The sequence below is a fragment of the Staurois parvus genome, unplaced genomic scaffold (genome assembly GCF_062004578.1).
Source record: "Staurois parvus isolate SC_StPar_1 unplaced genomic scaffold, SC_StPar_1.0 ptg000725l, whole genome shotgun sequence".
Lineage (NCBI taxonomy): Eukaryota > Metazoa > Chordata > Amphibia > Anura > Ranidae > Staurois > Staurois parvus.
The window spans coordinates 814,727-837,048 of record NW_028318521.1 but is presented as its reverse complement, the minus strand read 5'-3'; the positions used below and the strand labels follow the sequence as shown (position 1 = coordinate 837,048).

Genomic DNA, 22,322 nt, shown 5'->3' with positions numbered 1-22,322 from the left:
TAGGTGGGGCCTCGCCCTCCAGCCTTATAATTTCATCATTCGATATAGACGGTGAAGCCAACACCAAAATGCAGACGGCCTTTCTCGCCAACAAGATCCACAATAGCTAAGTCAGGGCCCACAAGTGCCTTCAAGGGAACCCGGTTGGGTCCCCCTTGCCGGCACTTGTGAAATGGAAGGGGGAGGAGTGTCACAGTGCCCCCCCCCGCCCTTGCTCTGTCCCTGCTCTATCTCTGCAGTCTCTCATCCGTTCCCCTCCCCCCTCCTGCAAAGATGAAAGGCATTCCTAAGGCCAGCTTGAGCCACGCTACCTTCCCCCCCTCCCCCCGGTTGCCTAGGTGACTAGGGGGGTCTGACTAGTTTTAAGAAGATGATGCAGAGCTCCCGAGGTATTCACCGCTGGGTAGCTGATGGAAGGAGCCCGAGAGCTGCAGCCGGGACCTTCGTGGCCAGGCGAAGCAGAGACCCAAGTCTGCCTAGGACCCCCCTTCTCCCAGAGCTGGGGAAGACTGATTGCTAGACTCCAGAGATCCAGACTCACACCAAATTCCCTGTTGTATTACTTGCTGCAGAGACTCTCCCTTGGCTCTCGGTGTTGGACTTTAAGTGTGTTGGTCCTTCCGTGTCGCCCTGGACTGGCGTATTCACCCTCCCTGCGAACTCCTCTATTCGGTGACTGTCATCTGTTTGCATCAATAAAGCTTTATGCGTTTGCCATCTACTCTGTGTGTTCTGTCCTGCCTACGTTCCGTCACACATGTATATTTTTTAGCAAAGATTAACCCTGTTAGCTATGTAAAAGCTCATGTTGCTCTTGCAAAATCCCTAGCATGTTCTTCAACATGAGTTCTTGAACTGGAGACATATAGGAAGGGATCAACAGCCACAATTATAGGAATGTGAACAGCAGGGTCACATGCACGCTAATTGTCTAAGAAAATGTAGGCAGATGTCCATCTTAGCAGTCTCAGTTTGTTGAAGAAAGAATTATGCTCACATCCTTCCATACTGTATCTTTAAGCCAACATCCATACACCAATGTGATGCCCTGTCAAAATTATTTTTTTATTAACCACTTCACAACCGCGCTATAGCTGAATGACAGCTACAGCGCGGTTGTCCAGTTCTGGGATGGTGTGATATGAGGTCCTCCCAGAACGCGCTCCCCAGCTCTCCTACAGACATAGCTGATCACATGACAAGGTAAAAGACCAATCCCAGCGGCCTTTTACCACATGATCAGCTGTCCAACATGTCCAATGACACAGCTGCTCACAAATAAATACAGTTGCCAGCTGTCACAGCGTGAGGAAAGTAGTGCAGATAACCAACAAGTGTCAGAGGACATCTGCACTGATAATCGATGCCCTGATTATCAGTGCAGCCCTAAAAGTGCTTGTCGGTGCTGTCAGTCAGTGCCCATCATTGCCTCCTATCAGTGCTACATATCAGTGCAGCATCATCAGTGCCTCATCAGTTCCCACCAGTGCCGACTCATCAGCACAGCCTAACAGTGCTGCCTCATCAGTGTCCATCAGTGCTGCCTATCAGTGCAGCCTCATCAACACACATCAGTGAAGAAGAGAATTTACTTGTTTGCTAAATTTTATAATCGAAACAAAGAAACTTTTTTTTTCTTTCAAATATTTTACTTTTCTTTTCATTTATAGTGCAAAAAATAAAAAACCCAGTGGCGATTACATACTACCAAAAGAAAGCTCTGTTTGTGTGAAAAAAAAAACCTATTTCATATGGGTACAGTGTTGCATAACTGCGCAATTGTTATTCCAAGTACAACAGCACTGAAAGCTGAAAATTGGCCTGGGCAGGAAGGGGGTAGGCAAGTGGTTAAACAAAATATTCAACATGTACACTTACTGTAGGTGGCTTCATAGCTAAACTTGTGACCTTCCAGGAGGCCTGTGAAGACTACTTGCTAGTACATGTTTGGAGGGGGGAGAAATTGTACCATAGATGCGTAACTTTAGACTTTAAATTTAATCAATCTTCTTTGAATATATTTATTCATCTCAAGATACACACGTAGCACCAAAATACAACAAAACAGTTATAAGTAATGTAGTTACAGTACGCATAGTGCAGAGGTACTTCATTGTTTGTTTAAGGAACGAACAGTAGGTTTTTTACTTTTTCTAGAACACAGGAACAAAGCAAGAGAAAAAATATACAAATATTAAAGTGGTTGTACACCCTTACGTACAGTTATGGCCAAAAATATTGGCACCCTCTGTCTTTCTGCCAGATAATACACCACTTTGCCCCACAAATTGTTGAAAATACAAATGTTTAGGCATTCCCATGTTTATTTCTTATGTTTATTTCATTTGTTTGTATTGGTATGCAACAAAAAAGTGGAGAAACAAAAAGTAAAATCTGACACATTCCACGCAAAACCCCAAGAATGGACTGGACAAAATAATTTGCACCCTCCATTTAATATTTGGTAGCACACCCCCTGGAAAATATAACTGAAATCAATCACTTCTTGTAAACATCAATGAGTTTCTTACACCTCTCTACTTGAATTTTGGACCACTCTTCTTTTGCCAACTGCTCCAGGTCTCTGATTGGAAGGGTTTCTTTTCCCAACTGCTGTTTTGAGATGTCTTCCCAAGTGCTCTATGGGATTGAGATCTGGACTCCTTCAGGTACTCTCCAGCGCTTTGTCTTAAACCATTTCTGTGTGCTTTTTGATGTGTGCTTTGGGTCATTGTCCTGCTGTAAGACCCATGACCTTTGACAGAGACCCAACTTTCTGACACCGGGCCCTACTTTGCACCCCAGAATTCTTTGATAATCTTCAGATTTCATAATGCCATGCACACGGTCAAGACATCCAGTGCCTGAAGCGGCAAAGGAATCCCAAAACATCAGTGAATCTCCACCATATTTGGCTGTATGGACTGCATCTTTTTCTTTAAAGGCCTCATTTCTTTTTCTGAAAACAGTAGAATGATGGGCTTTACCAAAAAGATGTAATTTTGTTTTGTCTGTCCACAGCACATTCTCCCAAAAGGATTTTGGCTTCCTCAGGTAAGTTTTTTGGCAAACTCCAATTTGGCTTTTTTATGTTTCTGTGTCACCAATGGGGTCCTCCTGGGTCTCCTACCATAGCGTCTCTTCTCATTCAGACGGCAACATATAGTGCGAGCTGACACAGTTGTACCCTGTGCCTGAAGGTCAGCTTGAATTTGTCTGGCAGTTGATTGAGGTTCTTTATCCACCATTCGACCAATCCTTCATTGCAATTTGTGATCAATTTTTTTCTTTCATCCACGTCTAGGGAGATTAGCTACTGTGCCATGGGCTGTAAACTTCTTGGCAATGTTCCGCATAGTCGACACAGGGATGTTAAGATCTCTGGAAATGGACTTGTAACCCTGAGATTGTCAATGCTTTTCCACAATTTTTGTTCTCCAATCCTCAGACAATTCTTGGCTGCTCTTTCTCTTCTCCATCCTCCATGTGGCACACAGACAAACAACAGAAAGGTTGCATACATTTTTCACCATTTTAACTGGTTGCTGGTGTGATTTCTTTATTGTCAGCACCTGTTAATTGGTACAGGTGAGTTTGACTACAAATTACAGGACCATCACAAACTTGGAATGCAATCATTCTTACAATTTGAGACGGTGCCAATACTTCTGTCCAATCCATTTTTAGGGTTTGCGTGGAATGTCAGATTTGGCTTTTTGTTTTTCCATTTTGTTATGTCATACCAATACAAATCAAAGAAATAAACATGAAAATGCCTAAACATTTGTAATTGCAACAAATTTTGGGTGAACTGGTGGATTATCTGACAGAAATGCAGGGGTGCCAATATCTTTAGCTATGACTGTAGTTGTTTCTCTGAAAGCCCAGATCTTGGATCTAGAGAATCAGGTGGCAACTCTGCAAAGTATCAACAACCTGGAAAGGAGCTTGGACATTATCCAGCAGATGCTGGCTGGGGCCAGTATAGAGGGTAGTGGGGATATGAAGGTATAGGAGCCAGAGGTAGGTAGCTGGATGACAGTTAGGAGGGGTAGAGGGAAGAGCCTTAGAGAGGCTTGTCCTGCGTTGGTACATCACAACAAATATGCCAAGTTGCATAATGTTGGGGATATCAGTTCAGGGGTGGCATTACTGAAGTGGTCTCCCCCTCCTAGCTGCCAGGAGAATGGCTGCTCCAGTAAGGAGGGGGGCAAGGATACTGGTAAGGTTAGGCAGGTACTGGTGATGGGGGACTCAATTATTAGAAGGACAAATAGGCAATCTGTCACAAAGACTGTGATTGGCAAACGGTATGTTGTTTATTGGGCGCTCGGGTTCAGCATATCGTGGATTGGATGGACAAATTGTTGGGTGGAGCTGGAGAGGACCCAGCTGTCATGGTACATGTTGGTACCAATGACAGAGGAAGGTGGAGCTTCCTAAAAAAAATAATTTCAGGGACTTAGGGGCTATTTTGAAGAAGAGGACTTCCAAGGTGGTATTTCCTCCACACTAGAGAGGCAGCAGGAGCCAAGAAAACTTAACAAGTGGCTGAGAAATTGGTGCAGGAAAGAGGGTTTTGAGTTTTTGGAGAACTGGCTGACTTTGTCGGTTTTCAGCTCTCTAGTAGAGACAGACTGCACCTTAATGGGGAGGGTGCAGCTCTGTTGGTGGAAAGAATGGCCAAAAAGCTGGAGGGGCGTTTAAACTAGATGGTGGGGGAAAGGGATCAGAGGAGGAGACAGCCATCAGCGAGTGAAGGTCAGAGGGTGCTATAGCCATAATACCGAAACCCTGGGTGAGTAGGTTGGCAAAACATCACAGCAACAGAAAGCTAGGAAATAACATGCATCGGTAAAAAACTAAGAGGCATGTACACAAATGCCAGGAGCCTAGCTAACAAAATGGAAGAACTGGAGCTGCTGATACACAAGGAGGATTTTGACTTTGTGGGACTATCAAAAATTTTGTTTGATAGCTCACGATTGGTCAACATCTATCCAGGGGTATTCCTTGTATCAGAGGGACAGGGAGGGTAGAAGAGGAGGTGGGGTTTGCTTGTGTATCAAAAATGATTTGCTAGTGGACATGAGGGGGGGACTTCAACTATCCAGATATTGACAGGGCAGAAGGAACAGCTAATTCATTTAAGGCTTGTCATTTCTTACATGTCTTCTGGGACAACTTCATGTGCCAGCTGGTAGATTTCCAGACTAGAAAGAGGAGACACATGGGTAGTACAAAAACACTAAGCTTCAAATAGCCAACTTTTCTAAACTGCGCTCGGTACTACAAGTTATTAAAGTGTTGTTATTCCCACAACAGTAAAATCAGTCTGTATATGCAGCAAAATATTCTTGAACCTAAAGGGTTATCCTCCACATTGTTCTTCTCTTCCTTCTACTGTCCCCAATCTATCTGCTGATAGTAAAGAGCTTAAGGAGTCACTCTGCACAGGCTTCATTTGGTGTGTATTGCTAGGAAGTTTTTCTTTAGGAGGGTGCATGTAATCAGCACAGGGCAATTAGCACTGTCCAGACAAAGGGCCAGGCGCTATGCAGCTTCATAGGACAGAGAAGAATGAAAACTCATCCTACAAGCTTTAAACATTGCTCAGCTGGACACTGATAGAAGTCACAAGACTGCTATATGCTGCTGATGAGAAATGGTATTTCGCAGTTTATATTTACTAAAATAATTGCATTTCCATGTTCTGTGTACTGTGGGAGATCAGATATAGTGAATGCTGGGTCATGGGTTTAGTAACACTTTAAATGGGACCATATCCTTAAAACATTGAACACTGAGGGAAAATGGGAATACTTTAGGAACATATTAAATAAAGGTATTATCCAGTGTATTCCAATAGGCAATAAATATAAAAGGTTAAACCTGGGTGGCTAAACTTTAACTTAAAGGGACACAGTAAGAGAAAAAGATAGTCTTCAAGGAATGTAAGGCTAAGGGGTCATTGTCAGCATTTCCACACTACAAGGAATGCAATAAAAAGTGTAAGAACGCAATAAATGAGGCTAAAATAGACTGAGAGATACATAGCAGAGGAGAGAAAACCCAAGCAATGGTTTTTTTTTTTTTTTTTTTTCTTCTTGCCCCTTAAAGGACGATGCAGGTAAGTTGGTTACAAATGACAAGGAGAAGGCAACTGTATTAAATGCATTCTTCTCCTGAGTTTTTACAAAGGAAAATGAGGGATATAGTAATCAAGACTGTATCATTAGTAATGCATCACAGAATGTACCCTTGTGTCTAACAGAAGCCAGTGTCCAAGAAAGACTAGAAAATCTTAACACAAGTAAATCACCAGGACCGGATGGATTACACCCGAGAGTCCTCAAAGAACTCAGGTTATAGCCAGACCGCTATTCCTAATTTTATGGACAGCATACTGACAGGAACGTTACTAGTGGATTGGCGAAAGGCCAACGTGGTACCATTTTTCCAAAAAAGGGCAGAGACGTATACTTGGGAACTACAGACCAGTCAGTCTAACATCAATAGTGTGTAAACTATTGGAGGGGATAATAAGGGACTATATCCAAGAGTTTGCAGAAGAAAACAGTATAATTAGCATTAGTCAGCACAGGTTTATGAAAGATTGTTCTTGCCAAACCAATCTGTTAACATTCTGTGAGGAAGTGAGCTGCCATCTCGATAAAGGAAGGGCGTTGGATGTGGTGTATCTGGATTTTGCAAAAGCAGTTGATACAGTCCCCCAGAAATGCTTAATCTACAAACTGAGGTTTGTAGGCATGTACCATAGGGTTTGTTCATGGATAGAAAACTGGTTACAGGGGCGCATCCAACAGGTGGTGATAAATAGCAATAGTCTGAGGTGGTAAGGAGGGGGTACGCCAGGGCTCTGTTCTGGTACCAATTCTGTTTAATTTTTTCATAAATGATATAGAAGTTGGTATAAATCTCTTATATTGTAAGCTCCAAGGAGCAGGGCCCTCCTTACCCTCTTGTATTGAACTGTATTGTTTCTGTATTGTCTCCCTTTATATTGTAAAGCGCTGAGCAAACTGTTGGAGCTATACAATATATATCCTGTATAATAATAATAATAATAAAAATAATAAATGGCTCAATCTCCGTGTTTGCTGAAAGCTAATTAGGGAAATAATTTCACAGCAAGATATAGAAATCTTACAAAAAAACCTCAATAAAATAATGGAGTGGACAAATACATGTCAAATGAGATTTAATGTTGAAAAATGTAAAGTAATGCACTTGGGGGCTAAAAATATGAATGCAAATTACTCGCTAGGGGGAGAACTTGTGGGGGAATCCAGAATGGAAAAAGATCTGGGGGACTTAGTAGATGACAGGCTCAGCAGTGACATGCATTAAAAAGGGAATTTACTACAGGGATAAAACTATAATCCTGCCACTTTATAAAACTCTGGTACGGCCACATCTGAAGTATACCATGCACTTCTGGTCACCAATCCTCAGGAGGGAACTTGAAAGAGCCCAGAGAAGGGTAACAAAGTTAATAAGGGGACTGGAGGACCTCAGTTATGCGAAACAGCTATAAACATTAAACTTATTCTTCTTGGAGAAGAGACGCTGGAGAGGTGATATGATAGCGATATACAAATACCTCAATGGAGATTCTAGCATAGGGAATAAACTATTCAGTCTCAGGAAGTGTAAGAAGACATGTGGCTGCTCAATTAAATTGGAGAAGGGGTTTACCCTTAAACTGCGTATGAGGGTTTCCACTGTTAGGGTGATAAGGATGTGGAACTCACTTCCACAATTGGTGGTGCCAGCGGGAAGTATTGATTATTTAAAAAAAAAAAAAACTCTTGAGCGGGTATCTGAATGAACACAGTATACAGGGATATGGACAATAATTTTTTACATGAACACACACTAACACAGGTTGAATTGGATGGACTGGTATCTTTATTCAACCTTTCCAACTATGTAACTATGTAATAGAGAAAAAAAAAGGGACATCACAAAAAAATGAGATTCCAGTAACTTGTAAAATTATATAAAGTTTTTCTTACCATTTTTTCAGAATATTAATTTAATATTGGCAAATTGAAACTGTTAGGAGTAAGGCCTTATGTTTCAGCTAAAGTATTTGTAATGTATTATCTTTGTAAGCAAAGAACCTTAATTTCACAATGGTTCTGTTTATTTTATTTTTAGCTTTGGGACATTGGGGGACAACCACGCTTTCGAAGTATGTGGGAAAGATATTGCCGGGGAGTGAGTGCTATTGTGTGAGTAAATTTATATATTTTAGACTTTTCTTTTTTTTTTTGTTATTGTTGCAAGCACTTGACATTATTTTCCAATGTACCCCAAAATATGTTAAGCAACATCTGACATCTACTAAGCTACAGTGGGTATAGAAAAGAATCGCCCCTTTTAAAATAATTACATTTTGTTGTTTTGCAGTCTGAAATGAAGACAGGCACAGTTTTTGTTTTATCCAGCTGTATTTACTCAATGCAACCTATTACATCCAAATGAAAGAGAACACCAACATGTCAGAAAAAAACTGTAAATAATTAAAAAACAGAATAACTGAATTGAAAAGATAATCAGCCCCCTCCTAAAAATGACATGACAAACTCAAGGTGTAGCTAATCCCCTTCTTAATGGCACCCAAAGTCATTTGACTTTCAACTGTGATCAATTTCAAAGGCTTTATCAATGCATAGAAGCACAATGAAGTCTATCATTAAGAAGTGGAAGGTATTTGGTACAACACAGACCGTCCCTGGATCAGGATGTCACTTCAAACTGGATGAAAGAGCTAGGAGGAAACTGGTCAGAGAGGCTATAGAGAGGCCTACAGCAACTCTGAAGCAATTGCAGGAATTTATGAAAAGAGTGGTCATTGTGTGCATGTGACAATATCACAAATTCACCACAAATGTGGCTTGTATGGGAATGCTCCAATAAAAAAGCCACTCCTTAAGAAGGGCCACATGCAGTTATGACTGAGCTTTGCCAAAACGCATTTTGAAGATTTTGAGGTCAGATGAGACCACAATTTAAGATTTGGCCTCAACACTAAATATGTCTGACGGAAATCCAATACAGCTCACCATCCAAATAACACCATTCCTACAGTAAGCATGGAGGTGGTAATGTCTTTTAAGGGGGAGCTTCTCTGCAGCAGAGACTTGAGCTCTTCTCAGGATAGAAGAACAAATGGATGGGGCAAAATAACGTCAAATTCTTGAGGAAAATTTTTGCCGTCTGCCAGAAAGTTGTCAATGGGAAAAAGGTTTACCTTGCAACGTGACAGTGACCCAAAGCACACAGCAAAAATAACCACACAGTGGTTGAAGGAGAAAAAAGTGAATGTCAGAGCCCAGACTTAAAACCTATTGAAAATCTGTGGAATGACTTAGATTGCAGTCCAAAAACAGTCACCACGAAATTTAACTGATCTTGAGCAGTTCTGCAAAGAAGAGTGGGCAAATATTGCAAAGTCTACATGTGCAAAGTTAGTAGAGACATATCACAACAGATTAAAAGCTGTAATTAAATCAAACGGTGGTTCAACAACATACTGACAAAAGGGGTGATCCTTTTTCCATCTCAGTGATTCTGTTTTTGAAATGTTTTTTATTTTTTGTGACATGTTTGTGTTATATCTTTCACTTGGATGTTATAAGTTGCACTGAGTAAATATGGCTGGATAAAACAAATGTGTGTCTTCATTTCAGGCTGAGAAGCAACAAAATGTAATTATTTTAAAGAGGTGGGATTTTTTTCTATACCCGCTGTATATGTGGAAACAGAATACAATATATTTAAAAACATATATATTGATTTGTATTTGCTAAAGCACCATTGAATTTTATAATGTGTTCGTTTGAGAGAAAATCTGTAAAAATATTCAAAAGGAAATTTTTTTTTTCAACTTTTATTGCTAGACAACAAAGTATCAGATTACATATATGGCTGATATCAGAGCTGTACATGGCATATAACAAGGATCCATAGTTAAACATACAATCTCAGCAACAACCATTGTAAAGATCCACATAATGGTGTGTGGAGCTAAGCCATGTATCAGTATTTACAGGATAAGTTCACCTTTGGGAACATGTTTATAGGGTGGAACATGTAACATGTTCCCACAGCTGCCACCTGCCACCCCCTCTCCCTTTGACAGATAGTACAGGGAGAAGCCTCCCCTTACTATTTGTCAAATTTGAAACCAGCTCGGCCGTGCAGGCTCCACCCACACAACCGCATCATTCATTCAGGGACTTCTGTGAATGGATGAACTGCAGGTCCTGACAGATTTAGTGGCTTTCGCCTTGTAGTTTTCAATGAACTACCAGTCTAACCAGTTAATTGAATCTTCCTGTCAGAATATCTGCTTGACTGTACATCCTGTACGGCAAGCAGATATACTGACAGGTCTGTAGGAGACCTGCATGGCATCAGCGATCTACTGATCGCTGGTGCAATGCTTTCCAGGCTCCTGTAGACAAAAATAATAAATGCAAATGTTTTTCCTTTAAAAAAAAGTGCATTTATTATTTTTGTCTAAAAGGGGAACTTATCCTTTAACCTGAGTCTAACAAAGAAACTGAAATTTTTAAAAAGAAAAGAAAAAGAAACGCAGAAGAAAGGAAATCAAAGGAAAATAAAGTGCACAATAATGCTATACAGGTAGCTAATAAAGAATCCAACACTCTCTCTGCAACCCCCTCATAAAACAATAGCCAGAGTTATTTACTCATTCGAAACCTCCTCCATAGTTGCTGGAGAATCCACCTGGCGGAACCTTGCCTTCGTAAATTTTTTGGGACTTCCACGTTCCTCATACGTCATTCTGTAAGGTGGTAGAGCAACATTTCCCAGTCTCTACCTCATAACCAGAATAAGAGTTTCCTCATAAATCCATCTTCTAGCAATAAGTTTTCGGACATAGAAGAAGAGGAGTCTAATTTGAAGGGAAACTGTCAGGAAGATTTCCTAAAACTGTTGCGCTCAGAATCTGGTGCAGTTGTGGATGGTAGCCAATCAGCTTCTAACTTCAGCTTGTTCAATTAAGCATTGGCAATAAAACCTGGAAGCTGATTGGTTTCTTTGCAGAGTTGTAGCAGATTTTGCACTATCCAGCTTTAGTAAATAACCCTGATTGCATTCAGGGTGGTGCCTCTTCATAATTGGCTACAACAGAAGCTTTTTCTTACAGTGTTTTTTTTTCTCTTCAGTTTTATGCAATCTTTGCTATTTTGGGAAGATGCAATAAAATGTTCCCGACAAAGCAATACAGTTCATATACTTACCTGTTCCACTGCCCATGCTGCCAAACTCCTCAGCAAAGAGAAGCTTGCTTCTGTGTTCAGCTCTTGGGATTGTTAGATGCTGGCATCCCCCATTGTGCCCAATGTTTTTCTTTGCCAGCCCCTACACTACGTCATTGCAGAACACAATAGTGATAATGCAGCCAGTGAAACCCATTGCCTCTATTTTACTTTCCATGTGCCGTACATGCAAACCTACATAAACTGATTTCTTAATCATCCATTAACCATTTTGCTGCCAGGTCTGTACGGCCCTATAGCACTGCTTCTAGCTGGCCAGGACCAAATGCCATATGGACCCGCATTCCTCCTCTGCTCTAAGCTCATGGTCACTTCAGTGCAGCGGCTAAATCAGATGTGGTTGTATGTCAGTGTTGCCACCCCCTCAAAGTGAAATTTACTGACAGGATGCCCAAAGTTCACAAACAGCACCATTTTTTAATGACAAAAATCAAGAGATTTACTGACAACCACATTTTTTTATTGACATTTTGAAAAAGCACATAAAATGGTCGTTTTCACTGCAGATATCAATGTTTAAGCTATAAACATATGGCTAATGTTATTATCAGTGTATTTAGGTTGTAATAAAAGTCAAAAATCATATTTATCCATTTCCATGAAGGACAGGTTAATATAACCCAGCCATTTTGGCACCTGTGTCCAGCTGGAGAAATTTCCTTTCATTTTCAGTCCCTTAGAAAATTAGCCACCAACACAGAAATTGAGGAAAAATCCTATGTATCCACAAGGATCAATAGAATAAGGGTCCCCTCAATTTCTGTTCTGGATTTGGTGGGATGGTAAACAGGGCAAGTAGAGGGTGCATCTCACCCAATTTGAACACAGACATTAAAAACTGACATAGCAGTTACCAAAGAGACAGTAATGCTAATACATTGTTCAAATAACAATTTGTTAAACAAGCTTGCAGTCGAACAGGTGTCCCTGTGTGAGGGTTTCCCCTCACCACCTGCTCCAGTGAAAACTACTGCAAGAGATACATAGAAAACCATATAAGCCTGGAGTGGCCATAACGGTAACCAATATTTTCAAAACCACCTGCTCCAGTGAATACTGCAAGAGATACATAGAAAACCATTTAGGCATGGAGTGACCATAACTGTAACCAATATTTTCAGAACCACTTGTTCCAGTGAAAACTGCTGCAACAGATCATCTTCCCCAGAGTGAACACAGTCAAGTAAGGGGTGGTTACTGTTATGAGGGGGAACCTTTATATCAGTGACCCCCCCCCCCCAGACTTGCCTGGCAGCCTCTCTGGGCTCCAGTCTGATGGCTGTGGTTTCATCCCATATTTCCCTTTCCGTAGGCCACACATGTCTGACTCCCGTGACCCCTGCTGTTGACTCCTTTCCAGGCTCCCCCTCAAAGGACTGCATACCTGATACAAGAGATGGTCAGAGACTGCAGACCTGATACAAGAGATGGTCAGAGACTGCAGACCTGATACAAGAGATGGTTAGAGACTGCAGACCTGATACAAGAGATGATTAGAGATTGTGGGTATGATACTAGAGATAAGAGATTGTGGACATTATACACAAGATGATTAGAGATTATGGATATGATACAAGACATGATTAGAGATTGTGGACATGATACAAGAGATGGTTAGAGATTGTGGACATGATACAAGAGATAGTTAGAGATTGTGGACATGATACAAGAGATGGTTAGAGATTGTAAACTTGATAGAAGAGATCGTTATAGATTGTGGACATGATGCAAGAGATGGTCAGAGACTGCAGACATGGTACAGGAGCTGGTTATAGGCTGCGGACATGGTACAGGAGTTGGTTAAAGGTTGAGGACATGGTACAGGAGCTGGTGGGAGGCTGAGGACATGGTACAGGAGCTGGTTAGAGGCTGCTGATAAAATACAGGAGATGGTTAGAGATTGAGGACATGATACAAGAGATGGTTAGATGCTGTGGACATGGTACAGGAGATGGTTAGAGGCTGAAGAGTGTTTATATGATGCAGGAGATGGTTTGAGGCTGCGGACTTACTACAGGAGATGGTTAGAGGCTGCAAACATGGTATAGGAGATGATTAAAGGCTGCAGACAGGATACATAAAAATGGTTAGGGGCTGTGGACATTATGCATTTAAACTCTAACCTGTGCCTAGCTGTCGTCCCTTCTCTCTTCTTCTTCTTCTTCTCTTGTGCAGTAGCAAGCAATTACTATTCCTCCTGTCTTGCACTGCCACTGTCAGACCCAGTCCCCAGCTGAGATCCCGGCGCTGGCGGGTGGCTATTCCGCCTCCCCATCCAGTCTTTCTGAGTCTTGGACTTGCTGTTGTGGACTCGGATTCAAAAAATGTGCCAATTACATCACTGGCTGCTCGGCCGTCCCCCCTGCCCGAGTCCAGCCGAGTTTGCTCGATCCTGGGCCAGCTTCAGAACTGCTCGCATGCGAAGTGTCAGCTGCAAGCTTTTTTTGCAGACAGCCACCGTCTGTAAACAGACATTTATGGTCAGGCTGTAAATGGTTAAAATTTATGGACAGTTGGCAATCCTGGTGTATGTCCCTGAACTCACTGTCTGCGTTTGGGGCCTTGGATCAATGGATGTCAGATCTGTCCTTGCAGCTGCTGCATCCCAGTGGACGTGCATAGGACTGCCTGCACAGGGATGCACAGAACATCTTGCATCCCTGTGTGAGTAAATACGGACCTCCAAGGACGTACGCTTTAGTACACCCCATTGAACGTGGCCTAGTAGGAATTTTGTATGTTATGTTGTGGTTTTGTGTGCAAATAAGGATTTTTGTGTTTTTTTAGTGAAAGTAGCGAATTGATAAACATTTTTGCAACTATTGTGAGGCCTAAAAAAAATCAGTAGCACCTTCTTTTTATTCTACTGGTCATGTGCTTTCAGAAAATATATGGTTTGGGGGGTCTTTTACAAACTCTGAAAGCTGTAAGTAAAAATGTAAACCTCCAAATTAAGAAATTTTTAAACACGTTCAATTTTCACCATTTTGCAAAAAGATGTAATTTAAAAATTGACAAATTTGTTATTTATTAACTCCAAAACAGGTTAAGCTTTTATTATTATTATTATTATTATTATTATTATTAAGCTTTAGTAGGAATTTAGCAGGAATTTTGTAAAATCTGCTGTTTGTATCTGCTAGTAATGATTTTAGTGTATTTATATCGAAAATATTGTTTTGATAAACATTTGCGCAAATATCATGGAGCCTTTTAAAATCAGCACCTTATTTTTATTCTGCTAGTTATGGGTTTTTAAAAAATATATGGTTTAGGCTGTCTTTTACAAACTCTGAAAGCTGCAAGTGAAAAATGAAAACCTCCAGATTTTTAGAGAGATTTGGTATTTACATTTTTGCGTATGTTTTTGCGTATGATTTTCACCATTTTGCAAAAGGTCGCAATTTAAAATGGACAAATATTTTGTTTCTTAACTCAGTACAGGTTAAACTTTTATATTTAGTAGAACTTTTGCAGACATTTTGTAAAATTTGCTTTGTATCTGCCAATAATGATTTTAGTGTATATGTAGCAAAAATATAATTTTGATAAACATTTGTGCAAATATCACAGGCCTTAAAAATCATTAGCACCTTATTTTTATTCTATCAGTTATGTGCTTTCAGAAAATATATGGCTTAGGTTGTCTTTTATAAACTGTTTTATAAACTCTGAAAGCTGCAAGCAAAAAACCTCTAGATAGTTAGAGAGATTTGGTTATTTTACTTTTTTTATGTATGTTTTGATTTTTGCCATTACAAAAATGCAATTTAAAATTGATAAATATTTACTTTTTGACTAAATACAGGTTAAGCTTTCATACTTAGTAGGAATTTAACAGGAATGTTGTAAAATTTGCTGTTTTTTTGTATCTGCTAATGATTTTAGTGTGTTTTTAGTGAAAATATAATTTTGATAAACATTTGCGCAAATATTGCTGGGCCTTAAAAATCAGTAGCACCTTCTTATGTGCTTTCAGAAAATATATGGTTTAAGGGGTCTTTTACAAACTCTGTTTTTTTTTATTTTTCCCCTACAACTTTCTATCGAAAAATTGCAAAAATGGTCTGGCCACCTTAGTTTAAAAGTGGAGTGCAGGGCCTGGCAGCGGAAGGGCTAACCGGTTGCCTGTCGCCCTACAGCAGAACTACTGCACAAAATCATGTATGTGTGTGTGTGTGTGTGTGTGTATATATATATATATATATATATATATATATATATATATATATACACACACACACATATACATACACACACATATACATATACACACACACACATATTATATATATATATATAATATATGTGTGTATATGTGTATATATATATGTGTGATTTTGCATCTTTGGGTAGGGGACGCGCGGGTTGCCCTACTTGTGCCGACATTGGCTGCTACAGCTGTCGATCACCGGGTCCCAGCCGGAGATTCCCCGCCGTCACCCGGCGATCGCCGAGGAACAGTGACAGGGGAGATGTCTGTGTAAACAAAACAGATCTCTCCCCTGTCTGCACCGACATGCTGCTATGTATTGCTCTGCATAGCAGAGCAATAAGAAGCAGCATGTTTCCCTAGTAAAACACAAACATTTACCATTAGATCGCCCCAGATGTTAACCCTTTTCTACCGAGTGTCATTAGTACAGTCAGTGCTTATTAGCACTGTTCACTGTATTAGTGTCATTGGGATGTCAGTGGCAATCAGTCAGTTCCCCCCAGTGTCAGAATGCCTGCCACAGTCTCGCTATGAGTCACTGATCACTGCCATTACTAGTATTAAAAAAAAAAAAATCCAGTATACCACCATTTGTATATGCTATAACTTTTACACAAACCAATTAATTTACATGTATTGGAATATTTTTTTTCTAGCAAAGACATGTAGCAGAATACATTTTAGCCTAAATTTATGACGAAATTTGATTTTTAAAATTTTTTACTGGATATGTTTTATAGCAAAAAGTTAAAAATATATATATTTTTTGTTTATAGCGCAAAAAATAAAAAAATGCAGAGGCGATCTAGTACCACCAAAAAAAACTTTATTTGTGGGAAAAAAAAAAAAGGGACATAAATTTCATTTGGGTGCAAAAAGGACATAAAATTCAGGTGGATGCAGTGTTGCATGACCACGCAATTGTCAGTTAAGGTAACACAGTGCCGTATTGCAAAAAATGGCCTGGTCAGGAAGTTGGGTGAATCCTCTGGAGGGCAAGTGGTTAAGGGATACAGGATGGAGTATTCAGGTAAATGTTTACCTTGGAGGAACCCTTGGCAAAACATTTGAGATCTCAGAGGACCCCTGAAGTATTAAGAAAAAAATGGAAGAGGCGCAAATACAATCATTTGTCTGTAAAATTTACACTAGATAGTTGAATATGCTAAATACATGCTGGATAACACTATATCGGATAAAACGCATGCAACAGATGTAATCATAAAGGCAGCTGAAATAATATAAACACAGTGCATGAAAAACACTAACTATGAAGCAGACACTAGAATAGCAGTGATATCACAGGGTAGTAAGTATGGCTGCTAATAAAGTCTTATATATAGCAGATGGAATGTCCATTGACTTGTGGCTGTCTTGTCTAGATTGAAGCAGATTCCAGGTGAAAGCATGTGAAGAAAAAAGAGAAAGGTGCCTCTAAGTGTAGACTTTAAAACTAAATTTAATGCACACAAATGTAGGCAACTTACAAGACAGTAGGTGGGAAATAGCACATCAAAATCTGTCCAAGGAGGGGTGATCGCTATGGTGAGAGTCCTATCACAGCCTCCTATCATAACCTGTGACCCACTGTCGACATTCCTGGCTTGGCCTGAAAGATGAAAGGGACCCAGAGGTGGGGGCTGGAGTGTACGTGAAGAGCGACATTGAAGACTTGATGACGTCACCGGGCATTGTAATTGCGACACGTTTTTCTGAGCATACGCACTAAAGATCTTGTCACAGACATACTCCTTTGTCAAGCTGACAGAGGGGAATCGGTGCTGGCTTATATTATGTTAAAATTAAATGAGACTGTGGCTGTTAAAGGGGAACTAGGGGCTTCCGGTTCCGGCGCCGCATGAGCTAGGGGACAGATTCCGCGGCTCCGGACACGCCGGCTTAAAAATACCTCCCCCTGCACCGGGGGACCTACCTGACAGGCACGGGAGTGCCCCTAAGTCTCCCCCATCCGATCCTGGATGGATAGATATTTGCGGCCGGCGGCACCCGGCCCTGATCCGGCGGCTCGGTCCCTGGGGAACATCTCTCCCCCTCTCGCAGCCAAGATGGCTGCCGCACACGATCAGTGCAGCAGCAACATAAGCAATAGCTGCACCAGGGATGACAGACTGGCGAACATGGACACTGAGCCTGCAGCAGACCCAGGAGCAGGTAGGGGGGTCTCACAATTGCTACACACCTCTCCACTAGGGCAGGCTGATACCAGTAGTCCTATGGAGCAATATGAAAAAATTGCACAGGCGGTGGCCTCATTATTGCTACCTACCATCACAGAGTCAGTAGACAGGGCCGTTACGCAGGGCATAGAACAACTGAGAAGGGACCTGGGAGAAAATGTTAAACGCATAACTGACGCGGAGCAACGCATCTCTGATCTGGAGGATGAGGTCCAAGCGATACAGGCGGGGGCCACACATTCAAAGCGGGCGCAACAAACCATAATGGACAAGCTAGATGACCTAGAAAACCGCTCTCGCAGGAATAATTCAGATTCATTGTCTGATATCTGCTCTAAACGCATACCGGCAGCCTTAGGTATCACGACTCCATGCCAGGTTGAACGGGCTCATCGTTTGTGCGCACCCTCCAACAACAGACACACACCCCGATTGACAATAGTCAAATATCTCAATTACGCTGACCGGTCAGCCATACTCAATTCCTTTCGCAACTCACGCTCCCTACAGTTAGACGGTAACAAGCTATTACTATTTGCGGACTATTCTCAAGATGTATCTTGTAAGAGAAAATCGTTTCAACAGATTTGCGGCATATTATTCCAAAAAGGGATCAAATTTACCTTAGCGTATCCTGCTACACTCCGCTTCACCACACCTATAGGAGAGCCTAAATCATTTGCACATCCAGAGGAAGCCCTTCTATTCCTTCAACATAATAATCTATCGGATGTCGCCGGCCCTCTACTATCACAGCGTTCACGAGATCCCACCCCGAGAGACCAGCGTAGCCCAAGAAAGGAACCGCCAAAACGCCAATGGGTCAATTTTAACTCAGCAAAACAAAGACCACCCTGAGAGTTGATGCTCACTTCACCTAGGTACCTGCTCACGGACAATTTGTCCCCCAGGTTAATGTTCCGTTGAGCCCTCTTTTGCTCCTAATTTGAGGCTAAGCTAGGAAATAATTAGGCTTTGTTGCCATGTTTGCCTTTAGCCATTTCATGTTACTGTTGCGGCTGCGTCTTGGCGCATTTCCTTGCCTGCGATACTGGGGTTGAGGCCAGGACGAGCTGCCCCTCCTTCAAAGATGGTCTAGGCGACCATCGGGTATATTCACTTGCCACTAATATTATTATTATTGTATTGGTTAATGCAGCCTCTTGGTGCAGAATGCACACCCTATCACTTCCGGTAACGCGGGCGAGGATAGGAGCTAACATGCGGAATAATGTGAAGTCCTTCATGCCTATGCAGTTTATTGTATATATTGTATTTTTACTGGACCCCTGTTGGGTCATAAAGAGAGGTGTATCTTTCAATCCTCTCTCTTCTTTTTTCTCCCCTTTTTTCTTTATTTCTATTTTCTGTTTACCCGGGGACCTTCTGGAGCCTCCTTCATCTACAACACAACGAGAGATTAGGACATATAGCGATAACCCAAGCGAGTTGACACCAAGTAGCATTGCTTTTAATTCACCTCAGAACACTTACATACCCGAGCCTTCATGACCCGTATAATATCGTGGAACGTTAAGGGCCTAAGATCCCCCCACAAGCGTATGGCCATTCTCCGTCATCTTAAACGATTGAAAACGGACATTGCATTTTTGCAAGAAACACATCTGACACAATCAGACTTTTCACGTCTCAAAAAACTATGGGTGGGTCAAGTATTGGAATCTCCCTCGCAGAGAGGTAAAGCGGGAGTAATCATTCTTATACATAAGCGTCTTACTCCAGACATTCTAACACTAGCTGCGGATGATGAGGGACGATATGTGGCGGCACATGTCAAATTGGGATCCTCCTCCTTAGCGTTGGTCAACATATATGCCCAAACTCTTCACCTAAGACCTTCTTTCAAGACATATCAGACATATCCTCAAGAATAGCGAACCTCTTACACCTCCTGCTCAAGTTGGGAGGTGACTTTAATCTATGTATGAATACACAGGAAGATGAGCTCAAATCTTCCACCTCAATTCACCTATCCCCCCCCAACACCCTCCCAACACACATGTTAATAAAAAACTTTACAGAGGCACTACAACTCACAGACGTATGGTGTCTGAGTCATCCAGAGGGAAGAGAATTCACCTTCTTTTCTCCTGTTCATCATACCTTGTCCAGAATTGACTATTTCTTTGTCAATCCCGTCTTATTAAACAACGTTACAGAATCTACTATACATGACATAGCAATCTCTGATCATTCCCCGATCTCTCTATCAGTCCAGACACTACAACCTCCATGCCATACATCCACATGGCGCTTCCCGTCATATTTAGCAAATAATCAGAATTTGCTTCGGGTACTGAACACTGCCTGGAAAATTTTTCTCCTACCTTGCAATCGGTGTTCCAATCAATCCAGGGAGGGGGGGGGGGGGGCTATCTACCCTCCGGATCTCAAGCACACATAAAACTGATTGCCAAAAAAGACAAAAGATCCATCGGACCCTGGATCATATCGGCCGATTTCTTTACTGAACCTAGACGCAAAACTCCTGTCAAAAATTATTGCTTCACGACTTGCAACTATACTACCCACTCTCATACATTCCTCACAAGCGGGTTTTATACAGGGTCGATCGGCAACATCAAATATCCGTAAAGTGCTATCGGTTCTGAACCAAGCCTCTAGTGATACATCTCTGAAAACAGCAATTGTCTCATTGGACGCTGAGAAGGCATTCGACAATGTAAATTTCTAATGGCTTTTCCTGACATTACAGAAGTTTGGATTTGAGGGTTCTATTATGCATCTGATCCAAGCAATGTATTCATCCCCAACAGCTCAGGTGGTAGCGGCTGGCCTCACATCTAACCCGATTCAGTTGCACAAGGGCACTAGACAGGGATGTCCTTTATCCCCCCTACTTTTCAACCTGGCCCTGGAATCATTAGCGCGCTTCCTATTATTTCAATCTGAACTTCATGGTATCACAATTAACCAACAGGAGCTGAACCTTTCTTTATTCGCAGATGATATTTTAATCTTCACCTCTAAACCCATCCTTGGACCTAACATACATACAGCGTGTCTTCTCCTCCTTCCGACTGTGTTCGGGACTCCGAATAAACTTTCCTAAAAGTGAGGTGCTTCCACTATGCCAATCACGCCCTCCGCTCTGGACTCAAAACTCAATTTTTAAAATTGCACATAGACATATCACATATCTAGGCATAAAAAATAGGGAAATTAGCTTCCTCTCTATACACGCTAAATTATACGCCAATGATTGCTAAGATTTCTGGGGAACTGGAAATGTGGAAGGACCTACCGCTCTCACTTTTGGGCAGATCACATCTCTTTAAGATGGTGAGCTTCCCAAAACTTCTCTATCCACTACAAACCATTCCTCTCCTCCTCAAACACAGCGACATAACTAAATTACATCGGGCTTTCTCAAAATTTTTATGGAAGGCCAAACGTCCCCGTATAGCGCTTACTAAATTATTTTTACCCTGCAGTGAAGGAGGCTCAGGCCTCCCAAATGTACGGGTCTACAATCTCTCATGCATCCTACAGTTGTGACCAAAATTATTCAACCCCCAATGCTGTAAAGGGGTTTAGGGACTATAGTGTACATTTGGAATTGTATTCAGAATCAAATCCTACAAGGACGTTGTAACTACCCAAATGCAACTAAAATGACATCAATTGTTTATGTAATACAGTAGTAAATGGTTCTTATGTGGTTTCTTCATTGCCACAATTATTCAACCCCTTAAAGACTACCACTCTGAAGAACAGAGGTTCATACAGGTGCTTTCCATCAGGTATTGAAAACACCTGTGGATGTCACCGAGCAGCAATCAAGCATAATAAGCACCAATTAGGCAGCTTTAAAATGACTGTGATACTCAGCTCCTTCTAGACATTTACTGGTGTGGTTACAAACATGGTGAAGGCAAGAGAATGGTCCAGGAAGACAAGAGAAGAGGTGATTTCTCTTCACAGGAAGGGCAATGGCTATAAGAAGATTGCAAAGATGTTAAACATACCAAGAGACACCTTAGGAAGCATCATTCGCAAATTCAAGGCAAAGGGCACTGTTGAAACGCTACCTGGTCGTGGCAGAAAGAAGATGCTGACTTCGACTGCTGTGCGCTACCTGAAGCGTAGAGTGGAGAGAAGTCCCCGTGTGACTGCTGAGGAACTGAGAAAAGATTTGTCAGATGTGGGTACAGAAGTTTCAGCCCAGACAATAAGACGCACACTGCGTAATGAAGGCCTCCGTGCCAGAACTCCCAGGCGTACCCCCTTGCTGTCTCCAAAGAATAAGAAGAGTCGACTGCAGTATGCCAAAAGCCATGTGGACAAACCACAAAAGTTGTGGGATAGTGTTCTGTGGACTGATGAAACAAAATTAGAACTGTTTGGGCCCATGGATCAACGCTATGTTTGGAGGAGGAAGAACAAGGCCTATGATGAAAAGAACACCTTGCCTACTGTGAAGCATGGTGGAGGGTCAATCATGCTTTGGGGCTGTTTTGCTTCTGCAGGTACAGGGAAGCTTCAGCGTGTGCAAGGTACCATGAATTCTCTTCAGTACCAGGAGAT

The 22,322-nt window shown here is 41.6% G+C and overlaps 1 protein-coding gene across 5 annotated transcripts in view; it reads left to right on the top strand.

Annotated features, from left to right (window-relative positions):
- LOC149445363 (ADP-ribosylation factor-like protein 8A) overlaps window positions 1-22,322 on the top strand; it is a 480,831-nt gene that overhangs the window by 114,138 nt on the left and 344,371 nt on the right. For all 5 annotated transcript variants that reach the window (XM_089653882.1, XM_089653879.1, XM_089653880.1 and 2 more), the window contains one exon: window positions 8,185-8,258. In XM_089653882.1, the coding sequence (XP_089510008.1) occupies window positions 8,185-8,258 (74 nt within the window). The remainder of the gene's footprint in view (window positions 1-8,184; window positions 8,259-22,322) is intronic.